The sequence below is a fragment of the Polyodon spathula genome, chromosome 18 (assembly GCF_017654505.1).
Source record: "Polyodon spathula isolate WHYD16114869_AA chromosome 18, ASM1765450v1, whole genome shotgun sequence".
In the NCBI taxonomy this organism is placed as follows: Eukaryota; Metazoa; Chordata; class Actinopteri; order Acipenseriformes; family Polyodontidae; genus Polyodon; species Polyodon spathula.
Window position 1 is genome coordinate 15,475,217 of NC_054551.1, and position 14,254 is coordinate 15,489,470.

The window sequence follows — 14,254 nt, forward strand, 5'->3', positions numbered from 1 at the left end:
AGCACAAAGTGCAAGAGAACTAGCAGCAAGCTCAACACAGCGCTTTTTCAGTACTAAAAAGTGCTCAATGCAACACAGAAGGACTTACCGTACCAACTTGAGAAGCGAAAAGAGGCAGATCCTTCCCTGCATGATGATTATATTCCCTCTGTAGGCTGGACTGAGGGAATATCAAGGGAAGGGGGCCTATCGGCAGCTTTGATAGTAAGAGCTCAGTGACACCTACCAATAGATAGGGCGTATATCCCATAAATGATGTTTGGTGGTCATCTTCGAAATGAAAGGGAACCAACCTCTGATACAGTTGCTATTTGCCTAAATACTATTTCAGCTTATTTGTATTCTTAGTTTGTTTGTGTAATTTACTTGTAGATTTGATAGAAGTGAAACTTAAAAATGTAACCAGTTGTGCTTTATGTTAATTAGCCATGTGGTTTTCCAAGTGTTTAAGTTTACTGCAAGTAGTTTTTACATTTAAAAATAAACATGGCAGCCTTAGTGGGCATCCTTTGATCCCACAACTAAGCTTATTGCCTCTGTACACCTAGAACTTAAAGAGCAGATGTCCGCAAGCTACCAATGTCTGGAGGACAAAGGCCAGCCCTGCAGGTATCCACTGAAGCTCCCCTTGGCCCTGGTCAGTAGGGTCCACTGTAGCAAGATGAGGAGAAACAGTCCCTAGTGGTTTTGCCTACCTAACCCATAGGAGTGCCAGAGGCTCCCTTTGGAATCCACAATGAAGACATTTCTCAACTTCAAAGCTCTACATGGCTTAAAGGCAGGAGCTACGAGAAGTGTAAAATAACCCTACCTCTGTTGAAGAGAGAGAACCAGAGGATCCTGGGAAGGGGGGCACCGCCATTTGATTGATAGCATCTTTATTCCTTTAAAAAATGAAAAAGAAAAAAGTATTAGAGCTACCTAGAACATGATCTACATTCACAATATGGAAGAGACATATAAATTTGTATACTCTCAATAGCTGATGCTAAAGGGTATGGATCTAAATACAAAATGAACAGTAAGTCACACTTGTAAAGATGGGCCAACCTCCACACTTCCCCAGATTCTGATACTCTCAAAGTCTGAGATTACCAAGTTCACAATAATTATATATATATATATATATATATATATATATATATATATATAGTATATATATATATATATATATAATATATATATATATATAATATATTTACTTGCATAATACTCCTTTAAAAATCAGTACATACGAACTTAGCTGATTTCCTTGAGCTGATTGATCCTAAAACTTTGTCTCATCAGATCTTAAATGTACCCAATGATTCAGCATCAACAATGTGGCTTGTTAACTCATATCCTCGCCACCCACAAACTGTCTCTTACTTTCTGTCTAAAGTCTTACGACTTACTTTCCAACTGAGTCCTCTGGTCCTGGTTTCTGTACTGTGCTTAAAGTACTGGCTAGGGTTACTTTGTCATCTCTTTTTATTATTATTATTATTATTATTATTATTATTATTATTATTATTATTATTATTACTATGTAATTTAGCACAGTGGTGCACAAACTTTTAATATGCCACCCTCTTTACTTAGTATACATTTTGTGCCCCTGCTCTTTGAAGCATATTGTTTGCCACTGTATGCTGCGGAGCTGCCCTTACACTCCAAGAGCAAATGTCTCTGCTTCCCTGCCTCCTCTGCATACTAGAATGACAGAAAATGTACACATTTCAAAACTTTATGATTGTGTTTGTTAACATTCATGTATTTAGCTTGGGTTTGAGAATATGTTCTTCATTATAACTGTATTATTGATGGTATTTCCAGAGAAAGTAAATTACGAGAGCCACAACTGAAACAGGCAGCTGTTTGGAAATGAAATCGGTACATTTCTGTCAGTTAATGACCTTCTCTCAGCTGATTAGAGACAAAGTTGTGTTCCATAGGGTTTACATTTAAACATTTCCTGTAATGGAACTTCTTGGTCGCTATTATTATCATTTTCCTTATCCAGTTTATATTAATAGATCAGTGAATAGAAAGTGTGACTACAGTTTGGCAGACAGCTGGTTCAACCAATACCCTGTAGTTTAACATTATCAGGACTTAATGGAGCTGCTCCCTGCGCAATATGCATTGTTACACATTTAAAAACTATTTCACTACCTATTCAAAATGGAGAACATATCTAGTTTTGGGGAATTCCATCCCAAATCAACCAATTTTCAAGAATATCCTCAACTGATCATCTCTGATTTCAACCAAACTTATTTCAAACATAGTCGTAAGTATACTAGGTCAATTCACATGCTAAATTTTAATATCTTTTACAGCGAGAACACACAGTTCCAAGCAACTCAGAGCATTCACAAGTCCCTTGTTTTCAGTACAGTAGATCAATTTTATGAATCTGACAAATTGGTTATATTTGAGAAATGATAAGCTCAGATATTTAAAGAAACATGCGCAGTGACAACATATTAAGCATCTTACTGCTTCAGTTATGATTGACATTGTTTTAGAGTGTGTTTTCTTTACCTCAACAACTATTTACAGGTGCATTGGCAGATTCACAGCCCTGATCCATTTAATACATTGGTAAAGCTAAGAACACCGGTTAACCATGTCCAGCTTTGTCGAAGTCAAATATCTTTAGAATATGCTAAAGTTACATTTCAAGAATATTGCAGATTGTATCTCTGCTTCAACAATAGTGCTAAATGGGCTTTATAATTTAGAAATTAATAGCTCAGCTTGACTTGCAATCACAATATATCAAATAGTTTAAATTCAAGTAACTGAAGCACAACAAATAAAGCACAACAAATAAAGGACGCATTTACCAGGTCACCATGACTTAGATTCTGCTACGCTCAAGAACTTGTGTTAAAGAAAAATCCATACCTATCACAACTAAACCTCGATTTGGACCTGAATGGTCCTTGTAATTCAGTCCTGGGCCTCTTTCAAGCAGACTGCCAATGATGCCGTTGTGTTTTAATGTGTACAGACTATTGACCACTGGGGGGCTCTGCTGAGCCCACCAAATTCATTTCACATGGATAAAAAAAAAAAAAAAAAAAAAAAAACTGTTTCCAAAAATGAAAAGCAGGTGAGGCGTGTGAATTCCCCTGCTGTTCCATCACACACAAAGGAATGGTGAGACGTCTGCTTACAAATGGGCAGCAATGAAATATTTACTGTGGAAGATGTTTCACCTTTAATGGGACTGCCATAGTGCATATTTGCAGAAATGAACCTGTCTTCCATGGATACTGATTTCTATGTAGGCCCACATAGTTTTTTTTTGTTTGTTTTTACTTCTTGCATGCATTGTTTTTAATATGAGCCCTGTCTTTAAACAACATAATGTTAACAACATGACTAAAGTTATCTTCTAGTTGTTTTAAAGACATTAAAAAATAGACGCAAAGCAAACCTTAAATTTGTAAAATTGGTACATTTGGAAAAATATAAGAATGAGGTAACACAGAAGGCCATTTTCTGAAAATATACCCTGTGGTATTGAAACAATTTCTGTAGTAAATATTACATTTTGGCTGTAACTTGTATGAACACTTCCCAATAGATCAATCCTAGTCCTTTCTATAGAGTAAAAATGCAAATAGGCCTACACTACACTATGCATACAAGAACACAGCAGAGCCAAACGAACTACAAACATCAAAACCACCCATGTACACAAACTAATAAAACAAGAATCTACTCTAGTGAAAACCCCCCTTATTCACAACAAACACACAATGCATGAATACAGATTCTTAAAAAACACAAAAAAAAAAAAAAAACACAGAACCCACCAACAGTACAAAAGGCGAGCCTCATGCCCAAACACAGTAACTATACAAGAACACTGGAACACTGAGAAGTACCCGACTGCACAGCAAAAGACAGTAAACGAAAGCACAGGCATCCTTTCTGTCAGCACAGACACCGCTGCAGCTCCAGCAAGCCTATTCCATTGTTTTTTGGAACATATCTAGTGACTATAGTCCTTCTCTGTCTCCTCAGTCAGCACATGACCTTTTGCCTGGTCTCCTGTTTAACCCCTGGTGCTGAACAGAAGAGCCGGAAATTAAGCTATTACACTAACCGCCCTCAGTGAATCAGTGTCACAAGCCCATCAGCAGCTCGTAGCAACACCTCTAACAGCCTTCTTATCTCTCAAGGATGTCTGCAGTTTCCTATTCTGACCATCCCCTTCTCATCTGAGGCTGTTTCTCTCCCCTTTCTGACAAGTGACTCGTTCCAAGCACAACTGCTAATTTATTCTGGTACAGACTATCTATAAATCTCTATAAATAACAGAAAAGGGTCAGAAAGGTTGTGTGGCCCTAACAGTATCAGATGAGTCCCATCAATAAGATGTGCGCTTCCCGTCGCCCTTTGTAATGTCGTTAATGTCATTAGGCTGGAACAGGACATGATTCGGTAGTCATGGCTCCCATTTTTCTTTCAGTGTCACTTGCAAGCATCCTTATTAAGGGATTGAACAGATTTAATGGCGGCACTGCATCTACAGCCAGATGACAGTTTTAATACGCCCTGTGAGGTAGTACAATGGTAATAGCCTGAAAATAGCCTTGTGATGAACCTGGTCACCTGTATTCCCTCCCCACTATGCACAAGGATGGCTTGCTATCAGGGTTTTCTGAAAAAAAATTGGATTGGGAAGGAAGGACACAATAAATACTGAATGAATTACAAAAATATAAATATATACTGTAATATTCATAAGCTGTGAAACTGAAGGGGAGACACTAACATATCTCCCTAATTTACAGGTTCCATGTGTATATGCTATACATACTGATGCAAATGATGGAAACAGCAAATGACTTTCAGAAGTGGGATGGGGATTTTATAGCCCTTTTTACTGTCACTCAGACCCCTTACTTCCTAGATATATCGTAACCCTAGCATAGATAATCTTCTCCTCTTTTGATGAGCCAGCTATCTCACAAGCAGAATGGTATCAGGAAACATTCTCATGTTTCTAGGAAAGCATTACAACAGGGGAAGGGGAGTTTGTTGCCTGATTTCCTCACTCAGCCTACTTGCTCAAAGTAGCTTTGTATCCCTAAATATATAATGATCTCATCTTTAAAAATATGCTAATGCTGAATGACTGGGTGGAGCATGTGTTCTCTGTTGCATCCAAAGTTCCCTGAATGGCTACTGGTACAATACTCAATGCAGTGTTGTCCTTGGCAGCCCTTAACCATATAATCTTTTTCAGTGCAAATGCCCATGTCACTTCCTCCATAAAAGCCAAATCATAACCAATTTTTGTCCAAATTCGGAAATAAGAACAGGAAAGAAAAGAGGGGAAAGGAGGGTGGGATATAGCTTTGTGGAGTTCATCATCCTATGAAGAAACCATATTTCAGCTAATCTTTGTATTCTTACCTCGTCTGATGAACTCCACACATTGTGAACCTATTAGCGATAATAGTAATCTTTATTTTTATATAGCGCCTTTCATAGTGGACCATCAATAGGATGTTTGGTAGAAGTTAGTAGAGGAAGACACGGAATTCACAGAGTAAAGTAGGCTGAAAATAAGGCTTATTAAAGTAGTAACGCTAAAAAAATTTCTCAGAGGAGACCCAGGTAGCAACGTGGCAGATGTCCTGTACTGCGCAGATGCTAGTTTTGCCCTGACATTAACCCTACTTTACCCAATGGGTTTTGATGGATACTGAAACTGGTTTCCTTTCAAGGAGGCAGCAGAACTTGATGCAGGATGAGATGCAGATTAAATGTGTCTGTTTGGAGACAGCTGTACCCTGGTTTTGTGATCCCTCAGTCACTAGAAAAGCAGTGGCACTTTTCTTTCCTGTGCCAGGGTCTGAACTGTGGTAACCTAAATAGTGAAATGTTTCCTAGGGTGGGACCTACAGATTGACATTCCCAGCTAGGTAACCTGGTGGAGGGTAGGTAGAACCCCTGTGAAACAGGTAGCTGAGGTAAGATAGAAATGTAGATAGAAAGACTCCAAATTGCACAATGATTATGGATCGCTGGATTGGAAAGTTTCTGCCTTTAATTTAAAATGTGTATTTATTTTTTGACCAAGTAGGGTTTGTACATGTTCAGATTAGTACAGCTCCTTAGCAGTTGCCCTTCAGTCTTCAGGCAGCTACCATCAACCGCAAAGTATTGTGGAAACCAGTGTCCTGTTCTGTACAGCAGATCGCTGCTTCACTGTAGATGCAGAGCACCGCTTCTGCTATTTCCAATATCTCAGAAATCCTAAACCATGAGGCCCAGGAGCTATGACGGCTGAGTCCCTCACAATTTACTGTCCAAATATAGATGGCCTATTGTCAGGAACAAGTATGCCTACATACTGTATGTCAGTCAGCAAAGAAATGGATTGGATTGTGTGCCATGGCTGATCCCTGCTGACAACTGGAGCAATTAAAGTGGTAGATGGTGTTCCTCTGTAGTGAGAGGGAATACTCTGTAGCACATCTGGTGTTTTTCTTTTAGCTTCTGAGATCAGACGAGATCAGGCTTAGTCAAGGTGGTATAGCCGTAGGCCAGATCACTTACTTGTGGGGTACGCTCTGTGCCGAGTATATCTGGAATGTTATTGTTGAGTTCAGCAAGTAGGTTGTCTGGATTATGATGCCTATTGATTGAAGTATGCCCTAAAAACTTGCAAATGGTTTTCAGCACATGGCAGATTGTTGGAAGTCAGGGTGATCTTAGTGAAGGTGTTAGTTGTGGTAACTGGAAACTGGAAAGCTGTAGTTAAAAGAAAAAAGGGACAACCCTATGCGTGTCACCTGAGGTATTGCTTCTTACCAAACAGCTTACTGCTGCCAGTGTCCAGAAACTGCCAAAATAGTTGTGCTATTGAAACATAACATCTAACATTTCCATAGTACAAACACCATATTTAAATGGAAAAAATAAACATAAAATGTTTATTTTCAAAATTAGCACATATAACTCATGACTGTTGTGGCGGTTCTAGCGTTAACGTCTAAAGACAGAAGTTCAGAATCTTTGGGAAATTCTTTGTCAATGCAGGCATGGTTTGTAGTGAAATAACACTGCAGATTTGAACTGCGACATAAAGTGTTGCATAACACCTAAAGTGAAATTCCCCCCTTAGTTTTCCCAAATGTTCTACTTAAGTAATATTTGTATTTAAGTATTTCCTTTAAATTAGTTAACCATTGCACAAAACGACTTTAGGGGATAACTAAGTGAAAATACTTAAATGTCGTATTGAGACCCCTTAAATCGAAAAAACGGTATGGCAGTGTTTTTGGAAATTTAAGAGGACAGAGCCACACTTAGCAGAGGGTTTTGCAGAGAAAATCCTTTGTATATAGTGGATGATGAGCAATTAATAACAAACTATTGATTTGACAGAAATACTGTCTTTTAAATGTCTGTATAATGCTGGAAGCAGATTAACAACCACAAACAAGAAGAAATCAAGCTTGCTCTCTGTTCTTCAAATACAGCGGTAGCAACTGGTGGCTTTTTATTACTATACAAATGTATACTTAAAAAAACACATTTGGCCAGTTGCATAACACCTTAAGTGAGATTAATGGTTAATTCTGCTATAAATACAAGATACTGCTCTCATTTTTGTTGCAAACACAACCATACAAATTGTTTAAACAAATATGTTTAGTGTATATTTTTTGTAGATTTACCTGTTTTTTGTGATGCTCTTCTGAAATCAGAATATATATCTATTTTTTTTTTAATCTTGTGAATGCTGTGATTTACCGTTAAATTTCTTGCATTCACACATTCAGTTATTTCTGCCAATTTCTTCTGCTTCATGGCAGTTGTCAAATTCGGAGTTTGCCTGTTATTTGCTTTCTTTTATTATATTCCTCCATAAGTATTATGTTTTTCATCCTCTGTCCAGTTTGAGTTTCTTTTTTTTTTTATCAGCCTGTGGCAGAAAATGGTGTTGCAGTGACAGCAGGCCAGAAGCCGGAAGAATAACAAACCAGGCAGGTACTGTTTATTAAGCAACACAAAATTAAATAAAATATTTAAATAAAAGAACACTTGCTCACAGAGCACAAAAATAAAAGGTTGAACCAAAAATAATCATGAACACAAAATAGACCTAAAGGTCCAGCTGGGCATTAGCCTTCACAGATCCTTTAAGTTTCGGTTTCGTTCTTCTTTTTTACACTCCTCTCCCGCTCTCGTTCATTCCTCCAAACACCCACACGGAGTGCAGAGATCTGCAGGTATTTATGCAGGTGACTAACTCCCGATTAGCAACAAATTAATAAATTCGGGAGATGGCCACCTTCTGCACAAGTTTTTAATGTGGATGGGGCTTCCCATCCACGCTGCAAAAACAAAACCTACACCAAAACAATAACATAACACATGGCGCTTCCCCGACATATATACAATAACAAAACAGATACAAAATACAGTACAGGGGCGCAGGGGGAAACCCTGTTCTAAAATAAATACTGAACAGGGCTGCTTGCCCTGTTATATACCCCCCCCCCCCTTGTGCAATACACACATGGCACCAACGGCTACCTCCACCCTTAGTCTCAAAGACCCAGAAGAGGGGGAGTAAGCTGTTGATGGGGGCTGCCATGGTGGGAGGTCCTTCACCTCCCACTCCTTCGTGGCTGGCAGCTCCCTCTTCCGGGGCTTCAGTGCGGCTGGGAGGGCTGGTCTTCTGACCCCAGTGCTTCCTGCGGTCCCGCAGGACCAGAAGCGGCCCCAGGCAGTGCAAGCCAGGCAGCGGCCCCAGGCGAAGCAGAGGCGGCAGCGGCCCCAGGCGAAGCAGAGGCGGCAGCGGCCCCAGGCGAAGCAGAGGCGGCAGCGGCCCCAGGCGAAGCAGAGGCGGCAGCGGCCCCAGGCGAAGCAGAGCCGGCAGCGGCCCCAGGCGAAGCAGAGCCCTCAGCGGCCCCAGGCGAAGCAGAGGCGGCAGCGGCCCCAGGCGAAGCAGAGGCGGCAGCGGCCCCAGGCGAAGCAGGACCAACAGCAACCCTAGGAGAAGCAGAGGAGACACAGGCAAACCCAGGCGATGCAGGATCTTTGGCAAACCCAGAAAAAGCAGGACCCTTGGCAACCCCAGGCGAAGTGGGACCCTCGGCAACCCTAGGGGATATAAGAGAGATACAGGCTTCCCCAAGCGATGCGGGGCACCAGGCAGCCTCAGGTGATGCGGAGCAACAGGCAGCCCCAGGCAATGCAGACGTGGCATCCTTGGGCGGTGCGAGGCAGGCATCCTTGGACGGTGCGAGGCAGGGCAGCAGCTGTCCCTCGGAAGGTGATGGCGGCAGCGGACCTTCGGGAGGCGACGGTGGGAGGACAGCCAGGCCTAGCTGTGGTGTGGGGATTGGCCCTCTTCGCAGCCACTGCGGCCGGACGTTTTTCCCCCATGCTCCCCTCAACAACCTACACAGGGACTGCTGAGGTCCGGCAGCATCCTACCCTGGTCCCTCCAATTCTGAAGGGAGAGGCAGCTCCTGCCTCTCTCCCTCTAGCAGGGGTGGAGAAAGAGGCAGCTCCTGCTGCTCTGCTCCTGGTGGTGGAGACAAAGTCAGCTCCTGCATCTCTTCTCCAGGTGGTGATGGTGGTGGAGACAGAGGCAGCTCCTGCTGCTCTGCTCCTGGCAAAGGCGGCAGGGGCTCCTCCCCTTCTGGGGCGAAAGCGGCAGGGGCTCCTCCCCTTCTGGCTGCAGTGGGGAAACCAGCAGGCATGCTCCCTCTGCTGGTGGAAGTGGGAGTGGCACGTAGTCCTCCCATAGTGGTGGAGGTGGAACCAGCAGGTACTCTCCCTCTACTGGTGGAGGTGGGAGCAACAAGCAGTCCTCCCACGGTGGTGGAGGTGGATCCAGCAGGTATTCTCCCTCAGTTGGTGGGTACCTGGGCTGTGGATGCACCAACTTCCCCCTCTTGGGCTGTGGACGCACCGACTCCCTCCTCTTGGGCTGTGGACGCACCGACTCCCTCCTCTTGGGCTGTGGACGCACCGACTCCCTCCTCTTGGGCTGTGGACGCACCGACTCCCAGATCCTTTAAGTTTGGGTTTCTTTTTCGTTCTTCTTTTTCCTCTCCTGCTCTTGTTCACCCCTTCGGACACCCACACGGAGTACAGAGAGCTGCAGGTATTTATGCAGGTGACCATCTCCCGATTTGCAACAAATTAATCACTTAAATAATTCGGGAGATGGCCCACAAGTTTTTAATGTGGATGGGGCTTCCCATCCATGCTTTAAAAAAAAAACTTACACCAAAACAATAACAAAACACATGGCGCTTCGCTGACATATATACAATAACTCAATACAAAATACAGTACAGGGCAAACCCCGTTCTAAAATAAATACTGAACAGGGCTGCTCGCCCTGTTACACAGCCATACTGTAGTTTTGTTTAACTGCCCAAATCTTGCCATGGAGACAGGATTTATAGAGTACAGTAAGCTACTTACCTATTGGTTGAAACCTTAAATAGTCAATGCATACTTAAGTGTTTTGCCTTGGCTAAGGAGAGTGGTTAAGATGTTTTGTGCAACACCCTTAAATTTTTCCCTTAGCTAAGTGAAAAATACACTTAAGTAAAATACTTAATAAGATGTTTTATGCAGCTGGGCACTGGCAAATAAGGCACAGGAGTTTTCCATTGCGTTCAACAAAAAAAAAAAAACAATAACTCTCCCACACCGGTAAGAAGGTTCGATATTCATCTTCAGATTTTCTTTTTCGCTATTTTTTTCTGTCATTATGAACAAAACAGAAGCCGGTCCTGTTCAAAGTAAAGTTAACAGTTTCCAAGCTTCTGTAACTCGAGTCCCAAATGCACAGTAAAGTATGGGTGGATACGATTTGCTAGTTAGTTCCTATGTAACAAAAAAGTACTGCTGCCACGCTGCTGATTGGCCAAGGTCAGAAATGGATCATCTTGTGATGAAAAAATGGATCATGAAAAAAAAAAAAAAAAAAAAAAAAAAAAAAAACAAAAAACTTGTGATGAAAAAAAAACTAAAAAGAAACTCAGAGGCATATTGTAAAAATAATACACATATAAAAAACAAAAAAAAAAAAAAAAAAAAAAAAAACTTATTCATTGTGTAATGAAATATACGGGAAGTTCGAAGAGCCGCATTTTGACCACAATAGAGCCGCATGTGGCTCGGGAGATGTCGGTTGGCCACTCCTGCTGTAGACCAATAAGCCTCTGTCCTGGAAGACAAAAGTAACAAATCTTCTTACTGAGCTCTATGGTTTTAACCTCCCTTCCCTTTTTTTTTGAGAGAGGTTTGTCCTCAAAATACATCTGATGAATGTACTTCATCTATATTTGGTGAATACTTCGCCTATAGAGATCCCCAAGAAAAGACGCCTTTAGCTGGTATAGGCAGGTCCTGATGGAGAACAGAGGTATTACTGTACTCCTCTCCTCCCTTTTAAAAGATACATGGATCCCTTATGAAAGGATGAGTGCACAGATTAAATCTGCTTGTAGAAACTCTGTGCATAAGCAGTTCTCAGTGTGCCAACCTGTTTGTCACTGGTGTAAACTGTTTTCAATGTTGTTGGCTATTTATCTTGTGGGGTAGCCGGGTTAATACCAGTTCCAGGACTGTCAGGGTAAATGTATATCTTGCCCGTGTTGTCGAACGTCGGGTAGAGGTACGAATATCAGGAAGTACATTTCTCTATTGTGTTATTGGCCATAGAATGATCCACCTCCCTGACCATGCTGAAATGCATCTTCCCTTTCCAAAGGGAAGTAGAATCGCTAATGCCTAAAGGCAACTGTTTGTTAAGGATCCCACATTGGGGAAAACACCTCTTACAGCTGCAGAGTAGTATAGATCGGATGTCTCACCTCCCTCCGATGAAATGGGATCCTTCCTACTAGTGCTAAGAGGGAGATCCACTTGAGAGTGCCAAATTACAGCACTTTGATTTGTGTGTCTGCTGTGAATGTTATATTTAGCAAGAGTGAGGAAACATAAGCAATACATTCTACACCCCCAGTTGTTCACTAAATCATCAGGATGAAAACGAATCTGAGGCTATAACCTTAAAATTTTAGATGAAATTGATAAACAGAAAAACAGCATGCTAAAAAAAATATATAAAAAAAACCCATAGTCCGTCAGAATCCAGATTCACCTTGAATATACTGTACTGTTTTTTTTGTTTTTAAATCCTTGTGACAAAGTGCCCGCCCCTGTGTATATTATCTGTTATGTTGCTTGTGATGTGTTAAATGTTGGTGTATAGTCATTGGTACACAGAATATAAATGGGTCTGTGTAATACGAGTGTTTAAAATGTATATTTGTATTTAGGCATGAGGATTGCACAGCACTTCACATGCAGGTAAAATGTAATAATATGTGAGCACGGGGAATTGCACTTTATTAATTCACATACAGTTGTACCGAGACTCCAACTGAATGATTGATTAGCAATCAAGTCTTGGTACAGCAGCATAAAAACAGCATGTTTTCACCCACTCGTGGTTGGGTGTTTGGTGAGTGGTGAACGGGATTGGAGACGGAGGTAAAGATAAAAAGCATAGTTAAAGTTAAAAAGAATAGTTAAATTATCTGCTCACCGTGTTTGTCTGTCTAGTCTGTTTTGTTTGTCTTTTTGTTTTGGCGACGTGTGCCGTGTCCTGTGTTTGTTTGTACAACATTTTTATTTTCTGTTCTGTTTATTAAATGCTGAGTGAAAACATTCGCTCAGCTCCAGTAAACCACACCTCTCTGTTGCTTATTTCCTGGCTCTGGTCTGACTCCACCCACTCCAGCCGTCTTTGTGACAATCCTGCATACTCTATTTTTCTAAAAATCACATCCAAGGACAAAACTAGGAATACATAACAATTTCAGCAAATATATGGCACAAATTACATTTTTTTGTTGTTGCTTGGATTACTTTTTTTGCAGTTCACGGAACAGCAGCAAGGGCTGCGAAGAGTAAGCCCTGGGACTTGGAATCTAAGTCATTAATGTAGATTAGGAATAGCAGAGGACCTAATACTGATCCCTGTGGTACTCCACTGGTTACCTAGCTCTATTTTGAGGTTTCTCCTCTAATTAGTTATTTGTGTTTTCTACATGTTAACCACTCCCTAATCCATGTACATGCATTTCCTTGAATCCCTACTGCAGTTAGTTTGAGCATTAATCTTTTATGCAGGATTTTGTCAAAAGCTTTCTGGAAATCTTATGACAATTCACATTCACTACAAACAATCTGTTAGGATTCCACTGCTGCACTGTCATGCAATTTTTCAGATTTTCTTTATAGTGTACATACAAAAGTAATAACATAGCACCTCTTTATGCCACTACTGCCATGTTTTGGAGCAGGGTATTATGCCAACACACTGGGGAAGAACCTGTAGAAGCTGTAAAAGACATACTCATACCTACAGTACAAGGCGTTGTAAGAGACGTGTTATGGTAGAATAAGTATGAAACATAAAATACACACCAACACAAATACTTTTCATTTTGAAAACTGAGCACCCACCCCCACCTTCATTCAGTAATATGTTCTGAACCTTCAAAGGTCCAATGTACCCTTTGTTACAGCTCTAAATCCTGTTACCAATTTTGAAAGGTTCTTCAGAAATACGCAAGCATGTAAGTGTGCCACACAGATGTGCAGAAAGAAAAGCACCCTTATATATTCCCAGAATCTGATATTCTCAACAGTATAATTGGATAATCGGTTATCTAGATATACTGTAAGCAGAAATGTATGAAGTGTGATGCATGTACATATGACCGCCTCCACTCTGTCCCCTTCTCTGGGGATTTTATCCACTGCTGGGGGTTGTAATCTTAAATTCAGTGATAATCAACTTTTGTTACAATGTATTGCTTTGCTTACCTGATAAAGACGAACAGCACTCCTGATGATAGAGAATTACAATGTAATGCTTTGCTTACCTGATAAAGACGAGATTGACTTTGGGAGCAGCACTCTTGATGATGGAGGATGCATGCTGGTGGCTTCTCCCATACAGAATCTGATTGTTTATCTGCAGAGACAAGCAGAATGAAAGCTGTTATACAGGAGGCAATTGGTTTTTACTAACTGAGGATAGCATGACACCCAGGCTAATAAGAACTAATTACTGCATCTTGTGCTGCAATGATTACTTGATGGATTTGAATATACCCAAAGAGTATAGCAGGGGAATAGCAAAGCGCAGGCTAAAGACCCAAGTCATGCGTGTAGCGATGGTGGGGGAACGCTG

General features: G+C 41.2%; 1 protein-coding gene across 1 annotated transcript in view; it reads right to left on the reverse strand.

Annotated features, from left to right (window-relative positions):
* Nucleotides 1-14,254, reverse strand: part of patj (PATJ crumbs cell polarity complex component) — a 250,035-nt gene that overhangs the window by 63,070 nt on the left and 172,711 nt on the right. The window contains exons 13-14 of the mRNA XM_041278026.1: nucleotides 13,944-14,035; nucleotides 812-884 (exon numbers count right to left, since the gene is read on the reverse strand). Of these exons, the coding sequence (XP_041133960.1) occupies nucleotides 812-884; nucleotides 13,944-14,035 (165 nt within the window). The remainder of the gene's footprint in view (nucleotides 1-811; nucleotides 885-13,943; nucleotides 14,036-14,254) is intronic.